This window comes from Oncorhynchus keta, chromosome 12 (genome assembly GCF_023373465.1).
Source record: "Oncorhynchus keta strain PuntledgeMale-10-30-2019 chromosome 12, Oket_V2, whole genome shotgun sequence".
Taxonomy (NCBI): domain Eukaryota; kingdom Metazoa; phylum Chordata; class Actinopteri; order Salmoniformes; family Salmonidae; genus Oncorhynchus; species Oncorhynchus keta.
In genome coordinates, this window is record NC_068432.1 from 31,075,310 (window position 1) to 31,095,681 (window position 20,372).

The 20,372-nt window shown below is 41.0% G+C and overlaps 1 protein-coding gene across 1 annotated transcript in view; it reads right to left on the minus strand.

The window, feature by feature from the left end:
- Positions 1-20,372, minus strand: part of tenm1 (teneurin transmembrane protein 1) — a 214,180-nt gene that overhangs the window by 90,882 nt on the left and 102,926 nt on the right. Inside the window, exons 6-7 of the mRNA XM_052458010.1 lie at positions 8,039-8,188; positions 2,209-2,417 (exon numbers count right to left, since the gene is read on the minus strand). Of these exons, the coding sequence (XP_052313970.1) occupies positions 2,209-2,417; positions 8,039-8,188 (359 nt within the window). The remainder of the gene's footprint in view (positions 1-2,208; positions 2,418-8,038; positions 8,189-20,372) is intronic.

Below are 20,372 nucleotides of genomic sequence, written 5' to 3' on the forward strand. Positions count from 1 at the left end.
AATTGAGTTGACAGGTCTTAATTTCTTGAATGATTTGAACTGTTAATCTTAGATCATATCTATGCTAAGAAGCAGTGATTTGGGAGTTCAGGCATTTTACTGACATCACATTAGTTCCCCTAGATATTTCCTTAACTGTATTCATTCCATAACAATAAACTACATACATTGCAACTCATTATGCATTTGACAAAAGTACTGGTAAGTAGCCAACAGTAATGTAGCTAATTCACTAATCGGCGAAGTGATCAAACTTAACATAATGGCACCACACATGCTTGATCAATCATTTTTATTGTTGGTTTCAATATTGGTGAAGAGTGAGACTGAAGGATGAGAGATGGATGAGGAGGAAAGGAAGGTGTGCATACGGGCTGGGGTAGACTCATTAGCATGGGGGGTAGTGTGGATCTGTGCATGTGTGGATCTGTGCATATACCCAGCTGTGCATATAGTTACTTACAGTTGAAGTCGGAAGTTTACATACACTTAAGTTGGAATCATTAAAACTAGTTTTTCAACCACTCCACAAATTTCTTGTTAACAAACTATAGTTTTGGCAAGTCCGTTAAGACATCTACTTTGTGCATGACACAAGTAATTTTTTCCAACAGATGTTTACAGACCGATTATTTCACAATTCATGTGGGTCAAAAGTTGACATACATTAAATGGACTGTGCCTTCAAACAACTTGGAAAATTCCAGAAAATTATGTCCTGGCTTTAGAAGCTTTTGATAGGCTAATTGACATAATTTGAGTCCATTGGAGGTGTACCTGTGGATGTATTTCAAGGCCTACCCTCAAACTCAGTGCCTCTTTGCTTGACCATGGGAAAATCAAAATAAATCAGCCAAGACCTCAGAAAAAAAATTGTAGACCTCCACAAGTCTGGTTCATCCTTGGGAGCAATTTCCAAACGCCTGAAGGTACCACGTTCATCTGTACAAACAATAGTACATAAATATAAACACCATGGGACCACGCAGCCGTCACACCGCTCAGGAAGGAGACGCGTTCTGTCTCCTGAAGATGAATGTACTTTGGTGCGAAGAGTGCAAATCAATCCCGGAACAACCGCAAAGGACCTTGTGAAGATGCTGGAGGAAACAGCGACAAAAGTATCTATAGCCACAGTAAAACAAATCCTACATCGACATAACCTGAAAGGCCGCTCAGCAAGGAAGAAGCCACTGCTCCAAAACCGCCATAAAAAAGCCAGACTACGGTTTGCAACTGCACATGGGGACAAAGATTGTACTTTTTGGAGAAATGTCCTCTGGTCTGATGAAACAAAAATAGAACTGTTTGGTCATAATGACCATCGTTATGTTTGGAGGAAAAAGGGGGAGGCTTGCAAGCCGAAGAACACCATCCCAACTGTGAAGCACTGCGGTGGCAGCATTATGTTGTGGGGTGCTTTGCTGCAGGAGGGACTGCAGCAAAGTAGATGGCATCATGAGGCATGAAAATGATGTGGATATATTGAAGCAACATCTCAAGACATCAGTCAGGAAGTTAAAGCTTGGTCGCAAATGGGTCTTCCAAATGGACAATGACCCCACGCATACTTCCAAAGTTGTAGCAAAATGGCTTAAGGACAACAAAGTCAAGGTATTGGAGTGGCCATCACAAAGCCCTGACCTCAATCCTATAGATCATTTGTAGGCAGAACTGAAAAAGCGTGTGTGAGCCAGGAGGCCTACAAACCTGACTCAGTTACACCAGCTCTGTCAGGAGGAATGGGCCAAACTTCACCCAACTTATTGTGGGGAGCTTGTGGAAGGCTACCCAAAACGTTTAACCCAGGTTAAACAATTTAAAGGCAATGCTACCAAATACTAATTGAGTGTATGTAAACTTCTGACCCACTGGGAATGTGATTAAATAAATAAAAGCTGAAATAAATAATTCTCTCTACTATTATTCTGACATTTCACATTCTTAAAATAAAATGGTGATCCTAACTGACCTTAGACAGGGAAGTTTTACTAAGATTAAATGTCAGGAATTGTGAAAAACTGAGTTTAAATGTATTTGGTAAAGGTGTACAGTATGTAAACTTCCGACTTCAACTGTATGTGTGTTTGGGTGTTTCAGTCATTGTATAGGTTGGTGTGGGAATACATAAGAGCCTACAGTATGATCGTTTACATGGGAGTGGATGTAATGCTCTTTTGTGTATGAGGTAGGTAGGGGGTACAGCACCTGTGTGTGTGTAGGTGGGATGTTCCTCCGTCCATAGATCCCCAAGAGGGCGTCCCGTGCCAGGGAGACGTTGAACTTGACATACTTAGGATGGTGGATGGTGATGTGGAAACGCCAGAACAGACCAGGTGGAATGGCCTGGATCACCTCGGTACCAATGTCCACCTCCCCTCGGTCTATCGCTTTCCCCCTGTGGAATAGCTCCTTATCTATATGGTGTATAAAAACACACACACACACACACACACACGCACACACACACACACACACACACACACACACACACACACACACACACACACACACACACACACACACACACACACACACACACACACAAATGAGAACAGCGTCTGTTGCTGCATGTAGATATTGGCTATCCCTCTTTATCCTCTATCAGATAATGAGAGGAAATACAGGCAGACTTTAATCTGTTTCATTTCATTGCCACAACTAATAAATCCTCCTCTGTCCTTTTAGGAAACATTTTATCCTCATTGTCAGATGAAGCCCTACATCTTCTCAAACTGGAGCTAAAACACTGTGAACAGACACAGAAACAAACCACATCCAATATGGTGTATCCAGGAGAAGACCAGCAAGCTACCGGATGCTTGTACAAACAACTCACACATCCAGGTGTGAACTAATTATTCTGTGCTGATAACCTCTGGTGTGAGCTCTCTGGCAGGTACGCCAACACACCAGGGTGTCACATTATTGATTCCCTCTCTCATGGCGGGTAACATGAGATCAGCTCAGCTCTACTGTACATATTAAGCTATATTCTATCTGTCTTGTGTCTTCTTACCTTCACATTACTCACTGTACAGAGAGCTCTGGAAACCACGTTTTTAAATGCGCTTTAATTGTATGTATGGAATATTAAAAAGCATCTAAATGCACATACATGTCTTGAGTCTAGATATCGACGGACACGGATTGATCCCACATTAGCCTCGACAACAACCTTGTGAAAAAGATTGGTTCGGTAATCATAGAAACTCCAGAAAACCTGGAGCAGGTGGACACTGTTGCTACTAGAATAGTTTTACTAGCTCAATCACTGTATAGCTGTGTGATGCTGTTTAGGGGAGGTGGTGTTTGGTCTGTGCCATTGCCACCACAGAACATATCACAGGTTAATGAAGGCATATCTAGCTCGTGCTTCTCCTGCAGGCCATCTTACCTGTCACTTACACTGGGTTCAGAGAGGGGGGGCAGAAAATAAATTTGAAAAGTGCTTCAAAATAGTCTGACATACAAGCAAATTAATTCTCATAGCCTAAGGGCTATCCTGATAAAACAATTATTCCAGTAATCCATTTTCAATGAAACCGTCTTTTCAATTACAGTTTTAATTCCCCCCTCACTTAATGGACATCTGAATAGAACAAGCTTTTAATATGTGGGTCTGTCTGTTGATTGAGACAATGCAAAATAATATGGTTATTCTATTTCATGTAATCCCTTAGATCTATGCTGAGAATAATCTAATTGCTATTCTAAAGAACATTTGCAAACCAATTACAGGATCAATTATATATAGAGGACTGGGCCAACACAACATGCCCTCTAAAATCCCTTTTGATTTATCTTATTTTAACCAACATTCTATCTCGTTTTAATGCTTCTCATGTTTTTGCTAATGATATAACCCATGGGAAAAAAAACAGTTCAATCAATGTTGTTTCCACATAATTTCAACAACGAAAAATCTATGTGATGACGTTAAATCAACGTGGAAAACTAATTGGATTTACAAAAACGTCAGGGAATTTTGTATTTTTTTCAACCAATTTTTAACCTGAAAAGGTTGGTAAAATTCCTAAAGCACCTCCATGTATCTGTAAGGTTCTATATTAATTTTCTTAGTCAACCTTGTGTTCTGTTTCGTTATGTTCTTGAACGTAGCCCTGTCTTTAATTTTTGTTAATTGATTTCACCCGTGTTAGTTACTCACCTAGTCTCTTCAGCCACTTATTTAGTTTAGTTCAGTTCATTCTGTTTGTGCCTTTGTGAGGTAATGTTTGTTTTGACTCTACTAATCATTTTCCTAGCTTGTTTGTGAGCACCAAGGGCGGCAGGTAGCCACGTGGTTAGAGTGTTGGACTAGTAACTGAAAGGTTGCAAGAAGAAATCCCTGAGCTGACAAGGTAAAAATCTGTTGTTCTACCCCTGAACAAAGCAGTTAACCCACTGTTCCTAGGCTGTCACTGTCAATAAGAATTGGTTCTTAACGGACTTGCCTAGTTAAATAAAGGCAAAAAAACAGGTAAAGCCTTCAGGCCCAGTTTTGATTCACCTGCCTGTTTGCTTACCTGTGTATGACCATTGCCTGCCTGTGACCACAATTCCTGCCCTTTGCGATGGCAAAATAAACACCTACCGTGCTCTGCATGTGAATCTACAACTTTTTCTCCCTGATTATTCATTACAGTATCATCATGGAAAGAAACTGGAAGCAGTTTGAGACGGGTTTTTTTCATGATGTTTTTAACATTTCCTGGAATTTAGTTGAATTCATCCCTGATGTTGAATTAGCCTTTTCTTACTACTATAAAGCATTCCTGAATGTATACAACAGGCACGCCCCTTTCAAACAATACTGAATTAAGGGAAGAGACAACCCTTGGTTTTCAGACGAACAAGCTGAAATCATAAGGAAATGGAATGCTTCGTGGGTTAAAGCAAGATGGTCTGATTCAGCTGATTGGGTGGCTTTTAAACGCCTTGGAATCAGGGTGTGGCTATGACCTGAAAGCAGACCTCTACCTCAAACCTACTGCTGATAATCTGAATAATCCTTTCAAATATTGGCAAGTAATGAAAGGTTTAGAGTGCAAAAAAAGATGCACAGCTCCCTAAACAACTGCTGGTTGACTCACAGGTGGTCACTGAGAGAACCTCTATTCTTAACTCTTTTAATCAACATTTTCTTGATGCAGGCAGATTATTTGATAGGGTTAAAGGCTTACATGAGCCACCTGTGAAATGACCTGAACCTCCCGAGCACTCCATCTCCAGGTTCTCCTTCTCACCCGTCTCAGGTGTGTAGAGCCCTGAGATCAACTGATGTTAAAAAAATAATAATAATAAAAAATATCCCCTGGCCCTGATGATCTAGACCCCTGCCTACTACAAAAAGCTGAAGACAACATTACTCCCCCTTTAACATACATATTTAACTTCACCCTAGAATGTAATAATCTCCAAGTTATGGAAATCAGCATTTATCCTACCTCTTTTGGATGAAATTGATCCCACTACTGAATAACTATCTGCCAATATCTAAATAGTCTGTTCTGACAAAGGTATTGAAGTCCCTAGTCAATAAGCAGCTAAAAGTTCTACCTCCAGGAAAACAATATTTTGCGTGGTATGCAATCAGGTTTCAGGTCTAGCCACAGCACTGTCACAGCAACTTTGAAGGGTTTGAATGATATTCACTCTGCTCTGGATAAGTAGCTGCATTGAGTATCTGTATTCATAGACTTGTCAAAGGCATTTGTGACAGTGAACCACACTGTCTTGGTGCAGAGATTTGAAGTGTATTGGGATTACTGGTCATGCTCTGGAGTGGTTTGTGAACTATACATGTCAAATTGAACCCAGTGTGTTAAGGCAGACGGTTGTCAGACACCGTGGAGTTGTGCTCGGATATGCCTCAAGGATACATTTTAGGTCCCGTTTTATTTTCTATATCAACAACATTGGGAGACATATTGAGACAGCTGATGTACATTTTAATGCAGATTACACTTCTCTATTCAAGTGGCAGCAGTTTGACAGCAGACAGCTTTTAACATCATTCAACAGAATCTGTATAATTTGAAGCTTGTTCTGAATTCCTCTGAAACCAAATGAATGGTATTTTCCAATACTAATCACTCTGAAAACCATGTAATTACTACCTTGGAATGACATTCTATAGAGCAAGTCAAAATGTACAAATATCTGGGAGTTTGGGTAGATGAAAATTTGAGAACATTGTAGAGAACATTGTCAGGAAACTCAAGCTGGGTATTGAGTTTTATTACCGGCACAAAGCTTGATTTTCTTTTGCTGTCAGAAAATAGTTGATTTGTTGTACTTTTCTCTCTGTGTATACGGCAGCGTAGCCTAGTGGTTAGAGCGTTGGACTAGTAACTGGAAGGTTGCGAGTTCAAACCCCCGAGCTGACAAGGTACCCACTGTTCCCAGGCTGTCATTGAAAATAAGAATGTGTTCTTAACTGACTTGCCTGGTTAAATAAAGATAAAAAATAAAAAAATGATGTGCCCTACACTGAAGGCTCTTGGCTCTGTGTTTCATGCAGTCCTTGATTTTGTCACCAATCAGAGAACTCACCATTGTGATCTCTACAGTGCTGTCGGGTAGACATCACCCAAACACGGGTACATTCTTATTTATACTGAACAAAAATATAAATGCAACATGCTAAATTGTCAATGATTTTACTAAGTTACACTTCATATAAGGAAATCAGTCAATTGAAATGAATTCATTAGGCCCTAATCTATGGATTTCACATGACTGTGGATACAGATATGCATCTGTTGGTCACAGATAACTTATAAGGTAGTGGCCTGGATCAGAAAACCAGTCAGTATCTGGTGTGACCACCATTTGCCTCATGCATCGTGACAAATCTCCATCGCTTAGAGTTAATCAGGCTGTTGATTGTGGCCTGTGGAATGTTGTCCCACTCCTCTTCAATGGTTGTGCGAAGTTGCTGGATATTGGAGGGAACTGGAACACGTTGTCGTACACGTCGATCCAGAACATCCGAAACATGCTCAATGGGTGACATGTCTGGTGAGTATGCAGTGTTTCTTTCATAGAACAGGGAGGTTGTGAAGGGGAGCTGGCTGTAGGATCTCTGGTCTGAAAGAGTTAACAATGATGCTGTAGGCTGTAGCCTGCTAGGGGATTAAGCCACGCTCTCTTACTTTAATTAACTGCCCATGAAGCTCCTCCTGATTACTTCATTGTCAATGCATGCTAATGTGACCCGGCATAACTATGCTACATTGTACCAGCCACAGAGTGCACACAGCCTTGTACACTGTGTCAATCTAGCAGTAGTACCTGCAGTGTTTCCTATTCCTCCCCTGTCAGAGGGCTATGATATGGAAATACTGAAACTCAGACACCAAGCTTTAACTGAGATTCATTATGTGCTTATGCAGGGCAATCCAATATTTTCATAACTGATTTGATTTTAATCTACTCTTCAACATTGTCCTAGTTGCAGAGAACATTTTCTGGTTCACGCACTTATAGAAATGGAATTGAATTATGTGGAATGGAACTGAATTATTTCACTCATTGCCGATATGGAACTGTATGTCTGCGGCGTTTGGGACCCCAGGGTTGGTCTGGTGTTATTGGAATAATTCTATTTCTCTATCTCGATGATTCTATGAGTTTATTTTTCGAAAATGGGACATTTCTATAATCAGATCTTTGTCGTGCTAATGGAGGCAATGCCCTGCGAACATGAGGTGTTTTAACTCGGGATGACCTGTGCATCACCCGAGCAACCCACCCATCTACCCAGTACAGTACCGCACTCCTTTATCTGAAATGCAATTCAGCATCAGACAAGAGGAAAATAATTATCCCTGTCGAAACATATTGCATCCAACACGCTGGTTATGAAACAACAGGTTTATCACGTAAACACAGAGGAAGACAAATCGGATGAGAGAGCCCATGGAAAACCTCCTGAGGTAAAACTCTTGCTCTAATTTTTGTTGCGTGGTCTAACAGTGAGAATCAAAACCTAGAGGCTTCATAACATAAATCTTTGTCCACCACCGCTTACCTTTGTTGGTGTTGTTGAGGCCAGGCAAACCGAAGGGAGTGAAGGTTATGTCTATGCTCTCTGAGTCTCTGTTCAGTTTGCTTAGTCCATTCTCATAGAGCTGCCCATCCACTGGCTGCAGGTGCCAGGTCAGCCCAAACAAGTGCACTGCTGTAGGGGAGAGCCATGGTTTAGCATGGGACGGGAGGATTAGTACTAGAAAGAGAAACTCAGGGCATTAATCATTCAAAACCTAAGAGTAAGACATCTGATTAAACCTGACTGCAGCAAACACAGTAACTAAATACAGTATGGATGTGCTACAGGTTCCTCCACTTCGGCTGTATATCACAATATTAGTTATTTGACAGAGGACTAGTTATTAGGGTTGGGAGCGAGACACATTAACATACTGTTTCTAAGACATCCTGCTGCTCCTATGCTTATTACAACACCGTAAAGCAATTGTACATCATTAGTATGCCATTTTTCGCCTTTCATTCATGACAACTTCACTTTTTCAGTTACTACATCGAAATGTGATAAAACAAACCAAAATAACCTTGTTTTTTTACTAGATATAAGACTGGTAGCTTACAGTATGAGGTTCATGAAATATATTTAATGGAATATTGATAAGAAAGTGGGGATAAACTATGTGCCTCTCTAAGTGATGGATTGGTCAAAATTAAAAATGAATTTAATGGAATGTAATTCATTGAGAAAGATTCAAAAATGTAATTCCACAACCACAATGTTTGGCTCATCGTTTACAATATGTCAAAACAGAGATCCCTAATGTAGTTCCATTCCCAGTAATCCAAGGAGCATTTCTAAGACTGGCAGAGCCAGTTCCCCACTTGCAGAGTAAGCATTCAAATCTATTTGGGTAAAAAGGTTCTGGGATAATTTGGAAGTCATTTCAATTGTTAAGAGTACCAGAAAATTCAGAAATGGACAAACATCACACCTCTCATGGTTTCCCAACCTACAACAGACAAATCTTTGCATTGGGATGCACCCCAACACTTGTCCCTATAATAACGTAGGAGTGGTTACAAAGGTGAACAATGTGCCGGACTACAGGAAGACTAGTTGTCTTCATTCTGTCAGCTAATGGGGATCCTAATCAAACCAAACGAAGGCATAACACACACAGAGACATGCACTAACTACAAAGATATCAACAAAGATATACACACAACCTGCAATAATTTCAAAGATCTTACTGAGTAAGGAAATCAGTCAATTGAAAACAATTCATTCAGCCCGAATCTATGGATTTCACATGACTGGGAATACAGATATGCATCTGTTTGTCACATATACCTTTAAAAAAAGTAGGGACGTGGATCAGAAAACCAGTCCGTATCTGGTGTGACCACTATCTGCCTCATGCAGCACGACACATCTCCTTCGACATAGAGTTGATCAGATTGTGGACTGTAGAATGTTGTCCCACTCCTCTTCAATGGCTGTGCAAACTTGCTGGATATCGGCGGGAACTGGAACAGGCTGTCGTACACGTCAATCAAAAACATCCCAAAGATATTCAATGAGTGACATGTCTGGTGAGTATGCAGGCCATGGACGAACTGGGACATTTTAAGCTTCCAGGAATTGTGTGCAGATCCTTGTGACATTGGGCCGTGCATGATCATGCTGAAACATGAGGTGATGGAGGCGGATGAATGGCACAACAATGGGCCTCAGGATCTCGTCATGGTATCTTTGTGCATTCAAATAGCTTATGCATGCCCATACCATATCCCCACCGCCACCATGGGGCACTCTGTTCACAACGTTGACCTCAGCAAACCACTCGCCCACACAACGCCATACACACACGCTGGCTGCCATCTGCCCGTTACAGTTGAAACCGGGATTCATCCGTGAAGAGCACACTTCTCCAGCATGCCAGTGGCCATTGAAGGTGAGCATTTGCCCACTAAAGTCGGTTACAATGCCAAACTTCAGGAAGGTCAAGACCCTGGTGAGGACGACGAGCACGCAGATTAGCTTGTTTGTGCAGAAATTCTTTGGTTGTGCAAACCCACACTTACATCAGCTGTCCAGGTGGCTGGTCACAGATGATCACGCAGGTGAAGAAGCCGAATGTGGTTACATGTGGTTGGATGTACGGCCAAATTCTCTACAACGACGTTGTGGCGATATATGGTAGAGAAATGAACATTCAATTATGTGGCAACAGCTCTGGTGGACATTCCTGCCGTCAGCATGCCAATTTCATGAGACATTGGTGGCATTGTGTTGTGTGGCCTTTTATTGTCCCCAGCACAAGGTGCACCTGTGTGATGATCATGCTGTTTAAATCAGCTTCTTGATATGCCACACCTGTCAGGTGGATGAATTACCTTGGCAAACGATAAATGCTAACTAACGGGGATGTAAACACATTTGTGCACAACATTTTAGAGAAATAAGCTTTTTTTGCATATGGAACATTTCTGGGATCTTTTACTTCAGCTTATGAAACATGCGACTAACACTTTACATGTTGAGTTTATATTTTTGTTCAGTATAATTTCAGAACAAAACAGAAAGACCTAACTACCAAAGGGAGAGAGGAGAGCAGGATAATTAGTAGCTAACTACTATACCACCTGATTCATAAGCCTTAACAAACCACTAACCCAGCAGGACTCCTCAGCACTGATGAGCCATGGTGGAGACAGAGTATGATTCAAAAAGGTGCTGCTCTGTATAACAGCCATTCACTCACTAGTGCAGCATTTAGATACGCAGATCAATGTAATTCACCCCTGACCGCTTCAAAGCCTTTTCCTTTTCATCTATCTTTTAAAACGCAGCTAGGCCAGTCATATTGGCGGAAGGTCTTAAAGAATGTCCGTTGAAAAATATAGTTTTTTTTTAGCAGCCAGCTGAGTGGGAATGCCTAATTAGAGTGAAAGTAGTTCACACCAATTTGCATCTGTTTTACATATTCAGTGGAAGAATAATTGATAGTACCTGCTTTTAAAATGTATAATGCACATAATGATTATGCAGTTTAGAGGGAAGAATTAGATTAAACTCTTGTCTTCTACTTGGGTAGACCCAGAGAAACGGACAGCTGTATAGTTGTAATGAAATTGAGAGAGAAACATATCGCCACAATAATAGATAAGAGTTTTGTTTAGGGTCTGCCAATAATGAGGCAGAGACAATTTGATTAAATATTCTCTGTAAATAAGAAAGAGAGGGAATGTTTGGCTCAGGAGGCAACTGCAGTGTCCTCCTTATTAAGCTGCTTTGAACTATTGTCTTGTAACTTGTTAATTGATTCAGGCCGAACCATATAATCACATTATGATCCTCTTGTTGCTAATAAACAGAAATTTAAAAAAACTACAATTATTTTTGCTTTACAGGAAAATAATTGGAAATCTAAAATAAATGATAAATCAACAAAGCAAAGTATTCTCCAATGCACCAACACAACCCAAAACGAATATACTGTTGACAAATGAAGCCTGATGGAAAAGTACAACATGTATATTTTAGAACTATATTGTTTCCCATAAACACATGACAGTAGGAGATGTGACCTTTAAAGGACAATAGACCTAAATAGCTACTAGCACCTTTCACTGCACATTTATGATGAGTCTTATTACGATAGAGAGGAATAAAGTAGAGAAAACCCAGAGCTAAATGCCTAAAGCATCACACCGCCCAATTATGTTTTATCAATAGCTGTTCTCCTTTGACAGGCAACACTTTAAACTAGCCAGTGAGTATGCCGAGAAAGAATGAAATCGCAAAACTCATGAGCAGCGTGTTTGGAGGGCAAAATTAGGTTATGTTCAACAGTTGACCTACCACGCTGGGTCCCCATGATGATACCATTGTCTTAAAGTAGCTACAAATCAGGGCTTTATCCATGTGATAGTGAGATTACTGGGGGCATCAGTTTGCATTACTCTGTATTGGTGCCCTGCAGAGATCTGTGGGAAGACTTTGGGGAGGGGTAATGGAAAGCAAGCGCTGGATTGGATTCTCAGCAGGGGGCTGGATGTGCAGGATCCAACACCACTCTTGTTTCAAACAGACCGGGAATCCAATGAGTATTTTTCTAAACGCAGTTCAGCTCACGGACCAAAAGCATCAAATGGAACTAGCTGCCTCCCACACCATATTAGCTAATGAGTTACTATTAGTAGTACTAAACTCAGCAAAAAATAAACGTCCCTTTTTCAGGACCCTGTCTTTCAAAGACAATTCATAAAAATCCAAATAACTTCACAGATCTTCATTGTAAAGGGTTTAAACACTGCTTCCCGTACTTGTTTCAAAGAATCATAAACAATTAATGAACATGCACCTGTGGAACGGTCATTAAGACTCAAACAGCTTACAGACGGTAGGCAATTAAGGTCACAGTTATGAAAACTTAGGACACTAAAGAGGCCTTTCTACTGACTCTGAAAAACACCAAAAGAAAGATGCCCAGGGTCCCTGCTCATCTGCGTGAACGTGCCTTAGGCATGCTGCAAGGAGGCATGAGGACTGCAGATGTGGTCAGGGCAATAAATTGCAATGTCCATACTGTGAGACGCCTAAGACAGCGCTACAGGGAGACAGGATGGACAGCCTCTGTCCTCGCAGTGGCGGACCACGTGTAACAACACCTGCACAGGATCGGTACATCCTAACATCACACCTGTGGAACAGGTACCGGAACGCACAATCCCTCCATCAGTGCTCAGACTCTCAGCCTATTGAGGACAGAGGCTGGACTAAGGGCTTGTAGGCCTGTTGTAAGGCAGGTCCACACCAGACATCACCGGCAAAAACATTGCCTATGGGCACAAACCCACCGTTGCTGGAGCAAACAGGACTGGCAAAAAGTACTATTCACTGAAAAAAAAAAAGCTCTTCACGGGTTTTCTCACCAGGGGTGACGGACGGATTTGCGTTTATCATCGAAGGGATGAGCGTTACACCGAGGCCTGTACTCTGGAGCGAGATCGATTTGGAGGTGGAGGGTCCATCATGGTCTGGGGCGGTGTGTCACAGCATCATCATACAGAGCTTGTTGTCATTGCAGGCAATCTCAACGCTGTGCGTTACAGGGAAGACATCCTCCTCCCTCATGTGGTACCCTTCCTGCAGACTCATCCTGACATGACCCTCCAGCATGACAATTCCACCAGCCATACTGCTAGTTTTGTGTGTGATTTCCTGCAAGACAGGAATGTCAGTGTTCTGCCATGGCCAGCGAAGAGCCCAGATCTCAATCCCATTGAGCACGTTTGGAACCTGTTGGAACGGAAGGTGGGGGCTAGGGCCATTCCCCACAGAAATGTCCGGGAACTTACAGGTGCCTTAATGGAAGAGTGGGGTAACATCTCACAGCAAGAACTGGCAAATCTGGTGCAGTCCATGAGGAGGAGATGCACTGCCGTACTTAATGCAGCTGGTGGCCACACCAGATACTGACCCCACCTTTGTTTAGGGACACATTATTCAATTTCTGTTAGTCACATGTCTGTGGAACTTCTTCAGTTTATGTCTCAGTTGTTGAATCTCGTTATGTTCATACAAATATTTACGTGTTAAGTTTGCTGAAAATAAATGCAGTTGACAGTGAGAGAACGTTTCTTTAGTAGTGGTACAACTGAATAGCTGCAGTAGAAAGAGTTTCAGTGACCTCCACTGACTTACAGTGCATTCGGAAAGTATTCAGACCCCTTGACTTTTCCCCCCAAAAAATGTATGTTACAGCCTTACTATAAAATGGATTGAGTAAAAAAGAATCATCATCAATCTACACACAATACCCCATAAACAGATTTTTCGAAAATTTTGCAAATGTATTGAAGATAAAAATATAAATACCTTATTTAAATAAGTATTCAGACCCTTTGCTATGAGACTCGAAACTGAGCTCAGGTGCATCCTGTTTCCATTGATCATCCTTGAGATATTTCTACAAGTTGATTGGAGTCCAGTTGTGGTAAATTCAATTGATTGGACATGTTTTGGAAAGGTACACACCTGTCTATATAAGGTCCTACATGTGACAGTGCATGTCAGAGCAAAATCCAAGCCACGAGGTCAAAGGAATTGTCCGATCTGGGGAAGGGTACCAAAACATTTCTCCAGCATTGAAGGTCCCCAAGAACACAGGGGCCTCCATCATTCTTAAATGGAAGAAGTTTGGAACCACCAAGACTCTTCCTAGAGGTGGCCGCCTGGCCAAACTGAGCAATCGGGGGAGAAGGGCCTTGGTCAGAGAGGTGGTCACTCTGACAGAGCAATAGTGGAGATGGGAGAACATTCCAGAAGGATAACTATCTCTGCAGCATTCCACCAATTAGGCCCTTATGGTAGAGTGGCCTGACGGAAGCCACTCCTCAGTAAAAGGCACCTGACAGCCCACTTGGAGTTTGCCAAAAGGCACCTAAAGGACTCTCAGACCATGAGAAACAAGATTCTTTGGTCTGATAAAACCAAGATTGAACTCTTTGGCCTGAATGCCAAGTGTCACGCCTGGAGGAAACCTGGCACCATCCCTAAGGTGAAGCATGGTGAGGGCAGCATCATGCTGTGGGGATGTTTTTCTGCAGTGACTGGTAGACCAGTCAGGATTGAGGGAAAGATGAACAGAGCACAGTACAGAGAGATCCTTGATGAAAACCTGCTCCAGAGCACTCAGGACCTCAGACTGGGGTGAAGGTTCACCTTCCAACAGGACAATGACCCTAAGCAAACAGCCAAGACAACGCAGGAGTGGCTTCGGGACAAGTTTCTGAATGTCCTTGAGTGGCCCAACCAGAGTCCGGACTTGAACCCGATCGAACATCTCTGGAGAGATCTGAAAATAGCTGTGCAGCGACGCTCCCCATCCAACCTGACAGAGCTTGAGAGGATCTGCAGAGATGAATGGGAGAAACTCCCCAAATACAGGTGTGCCAAGCTTGTAGTGTCATATCCATGAAGACTCAAGGCTGTAATCGCTGCCAAAGGTGCTTCAACAAAGTACTGAGTAAAGGATCAGAATACTTATGTAAATGTGATATTTGTAAAGAATTGAATAATTATACATTTGCAAAAATGTCTTACAACCTATTTTTACTTTGTCATTATGGGGTATTGTGTGTAGATTGTTGAGGGGAAAAACAACTATTTAATCCAGTTTAGAATAAGGCTGTCATGTAATAAAATGTGGAAAAAGTCAACGGGTCTGAATACTTTCGGAATGCACTGTATACTGTATTTAGTACTGCACTGAAAGGGTTCTACATGGAACCCAAAATAATTATACCTGGAACCAAAAAGTGTTTATTAAAAGGGGTTTTCTATGGGGACAGCCAAATAACCCTTTTTGGTTCGAGATGGCACCTTTTTTTCTAAGAGTGTATCACTTTGCAAATTAATAGATTAATATTCATGATACAGCAATACTGTTGTGATGGCACTTACAGTGCCTTCAGAAAGTATTTATTCCCCTTGACTTATTACACATTTTGTTGTGTTACAGCCTGAATTCAACATGTTTTTTATTTATTTTTTATCTCACCCATCTACACATAATACCCTATAAAAGTGAAAACATGTTTTTAGACATTTTTGCAAATGTATCGAAAATGAAATACAGAAATATCTCATTTACGTAAGTATTCACATCACTGAATCAATACACGCTAGAATCACCTTTGGCAGTGATTAAAGCTGTGAGTCTTTCTGGGTATGTCTCTAAGAGCTTTGCACACCTGGACTGTAAAATATTTGCCCTTCTTTTTTCTTTCTTCAAGCTCTGTCAAGTTGGTTGTTGATCATTGTTAGACAGCCATTTTCAAATCTTGCTATTCATTTTCAAGTCAATATAAGTCAAAACTGTAACAAGGCCACTCAGGAACATTCAATGTTGTCTTGGTAAGCAAATCCAGTGTATATTTGGCCTTGTTTTAGGTTATTGTTCTGCTGAAAGGTGAATTCATCTCCCAGTGTCTGGTGGAAAGCAGACTGAACCAGGTTTTCCTCTAGGATGTTGCATGTACTTCGCTCCATTCCATTTCTACTTACCCTGAAAAACTCCACAGTCCGATTACAAGCATACCCATAACATGATGCAGCCACCACTAGACATGAACATATGAAGAGTGGTATTAAGTAATGTGTTGTATTGGATTTACCCTGAACATAACACTTTGTATTCAGGACAAAAAGTGAATTGCTTTGCCACATTATTTTTGCCGTATTACTTTAGTGCCTTGTTGCAAACAATATTTTATTCTGTACAGGCTTCCTTCTTTTCACTCTGTCAATTAGGTTAGTATTGTGGAGTAACTACAATGTTGTTGTTCCACCCTCAGTTTTCTCCTATCACAGCCATTAAACTACGTACAGTAACTGTTTTAATGTCACCATGGTCCTCATGGAGACATCCCTGATTGTTTTCCTTCGTCTCGGGTAACTGAGTTAGGAAGGACACCTGTACCTTTGTAGTGACTGGGTGTATTGATATACTATCCAAAGTGTAATTAATAACTTCACCATGCTCAAAGGGATATTCAATGTCTGCTTTTTTATTTTTACACATCTACTAATAGGTGACCTTCTTAGCGAGGCATTGGAAAACCTACCCAGTCTTTGTGTTTGAAACTGGCTGCTCGACTGACAGACCTTACAAATCATTTTATGTGTGGGGTACAGATGAGCTAGTCATTAAAAAATAATATTACATACTTTTATTGCACACAGAGTGAGTCCATGAAACTTATTATGTGACTTGTTAAGCAAACTTTTACTCCTGAACTTATTTAGGCTTGTCATAACAAAGGCGTTGAGTACTTATTGACTCAAGACATTTCAGCTTTTCATGTTGTATTAATTTGTACAATTATGGAGTATTGAGTGTAGGCCAGTAACACAAAATCTCAAGTTAATCCCCTTTAACTTCAAACTGTAACACAACAAAATATGGAAAAAGTCAAGGGGTGTGAATACTTTCTGAAGGCACTGTATACTATAGGGCCAGTAGCTAAAATAATTCTGCCACTATAATTTAAAAAAGAGGATGGAATTGGATTGTATTGCATTAAAGTTATGGGTGACAGTCACCTACTGTAACACTAGCAGCAAGTCATCTGAAAGTAAAGACCTGCTTAATCAGGTGAGACCCCACATTGGCACGGTGACACCAGAGGACAAAACATGAAAGGTAAGACATACTTGGCTCTTTTTGTCAATATGGCTGCCAGTATGCAGACGTTTGACACTTTGTACTGTTAAAAAGGTGTTCTCTAAGGAACTGAACCAGAGACAGTCAGCTCTGGTGGGCATAATGGCAAAAATATCAAATTATGGTTATTCTTACCACATTATCATGGCAGATTGATTTGTGTGTTCATTACTACCAGAACATGTTTCAGTATGACATATAGCCTCGGTCTCTATTGTTGTCCAATACCAGGAAGAGGTTCATTAAACATGGTTAAGTACGGGGAAAAGATACTTCCTAATACCAGTGTGATTAGTATTAGTCCTACACCTACTGTAGTCCCTTCTGAGCTTCAGGAGAGGTGTCAGTTCCAGTAGATTGGCACTTGATCTAAACTTCCCTGTACTGGGTGAAATAATTCACTGCCTGCCCCCTGCACCCCAGCCTCCGCTCTCTTCAAAAAGGGCATTGTTTGGTTTATAGAGCCGCGACCAGAATACTAATGAGATACTGAAGAGAAAATGGATCGATCAATACGATCACAATGAGGCATGAAAGGTCTGCTACCTTCAAGGCAAGTCGCCTGGAATCATAAATTCCATGGCTGCCCGGTTCCCTTTCAACACAGAGACTCTGACTCTGACCCTTTGACATTACTCAGTCTTATTGATCCTAACACTTTTCAGTCTGTTAAACCAATACCACAGCTGACAGCTATCCTTTACAGCGCCCTAATGAACTGAAAAAATATAAACGTTTAATTTTCTCCCAGGAACATTGTTCCCCTTTCTGAGTCGCAGTCTGTCAATACACCTTGGAGAGAGATATCTAAACTTCATTAGGGCTTTTCTTTTACTCAATACCAAAGCAACTCCTCAAAAGGTAGGTGAGTTTTATTGCTTATAAGTTATTGCACTCATAAACAGGTGAAGTGTTGCAGTTAGAAGAACCGCTGTGGGATAACTCAATCACAGACACAGAGGAGAGAGAAAGTAGTGATGGCGGTGGTTGAGGTGGCAGGGGAGACATGGTTCCTTCCTGCATTGACAGCATTCTGACAGGCAACGGTAACTTTCTCTTCAGCGCATATCACCTCTGGGTACGTGGGTGACATTTTGTAGTATTTTTAATTAGCATCAGGTTGTCCCCTTAGTGAATTAAGAGTGTTTCTGAGGAGAATGGAGTAGTTGGTATTCGCTCCCAGTCAGAATCAGACAGTGTGGCTTACCGTGCTATATCAGCAGTATGCCTGCATGTTCTTCTGTTTCTCTAATCTCATCATTCATTCATCGCCCTGGGGCTTGTGTGCATTCTCTAAGTATGACACAATGACATGTCACTGTTGTCTTTGAGGCATTCCTCTCATTATGTTGTGTGAGGTCAAAGGAAAATTCAGTTGCAGCATAAATAGCTGTATGGTGGGGGTCTACAAATTGTCAAATGCAGATTGTCCTGGATTGTTACTGGCCCTACCACCTACTAGATTTCTAAGCTTTCTGTTCAAACAGCAATGCATTTTTCTTCAGAATAGTGGAGAATAAAGTGGGATGTGCCCTACCCAAGCACCACTTTTGTTTTAATGTTGTGCTCGAATTGGAACACATCACAATAATTTGCAAATCAGTTACAAATGATATATTCACCATGTGATTTGGCAAAATGTGTATAAATGTGCTTGGGATGGAGTCTTATGAAGACAAATATTGTCCATTTAAAACATACATGCTCAGCAGTAAACAAAGCAAATCGCTGAAATGCAAACTGCTCCAGCCCAGCCACTGCTGTCCTGCTGTGACTACAGCAAACAAATACCGTGCTGATGTCTCTTCTGGGGTCTGGACTAGCATTAACCAAAACAGATAAATACAGTAGATAAATAAATAACAGGGTTGATCACACCAATGGTACCATCAAGCAAAGCCATAAAGGCCTGTGTCAAGGCACAGAGAGAGCCATGTTTTCTGTGATTTGTGGTGACTGGCACCTTCCATGTTCACTGAGATTTGTGATGTTTTACCACCGAGCAGAGACTTGTGGGTGATGGATATTCCACCTTTGTTATTTACTTGACATTTTTATGTACAATAGCAACATTATTCGTGATGACAGTACATCTGGTTGTTTACGATTTAGACTGATTGCCTAATAACAAGAAGGAATTAACATATAGCAGCTAATTTCAAAGCTGTTTGCCAATATTTCAAACTCCGGAAATTACTCAGCATTTTATTTATGTAATCTACTACTGTAGCCATATAGATTTTTATTTGGTCAAATCAAAGTGGGTAATTTAGAATTTTTAAAGTAGAAGAATGAATAATAAAGCAGAACTTTTAAGATGCAGTCAACATTTGTTAGACAGAGTGGGATTTACAATCCCTATCCCTCGCTATGGGCTGATGGCTACTTTTGAAGTGGCCTTATTAAAGGGCTGTTAATGCATGGTCATGCAATTGAGTAAATTACAAGTCCGAGGATATAAATTGGAGGTGTAGAGTCTTCCATCTTGCTCTGTGTTGCATTTCCTAAGATATTTATTGATCCACTGTTGGAAGCTTAAGGGCATCATCTCAATTAGGAAAAACACACAGACATCTCTGGGTCAGAGCTTTCCATAAAGATGGCACACGAAGGTTACAATGCTCTCATATTAATATCAGTCAGTCCTAGAATAACACCACGCCAGTCTTAAAGACAAGGCTTGGATGTTATATTCATGGCTACGGCCCTTGAACGACCAATCTTTTGTTGCTCTCTGATCACTAGGCAAGGATCATCTTATGAGAAATGAATGAGAGGTTCCAAATCAAAGGCTTATTCAAAATCTAGAGTCTCTTAAATGGAATGGTTTATTGATAATGTCAGTGAACATAGTAGGCAAATTTGACCTGATTGAGCGTCTGCTAAATGACTTAAATGTAAATGATATCTGGCTCTACAATGGACATATTGACAGAAACAAGGTTGTAATAAAGTAACACTTTCTCTTGATCAAATACCAATATTCAGCTACAATTGACACAAGCCTACCAGTGTAATAATATATGTAACTACACAGTACTGTACACTAGTAAGTCCATGCAGTTATGGGGTAGACCTATTTGGTGCAGGATGGCTCAGTTGGTAGAGCATGGTGCTTGCACCACCAAGGTTGTGAGTTTCAAT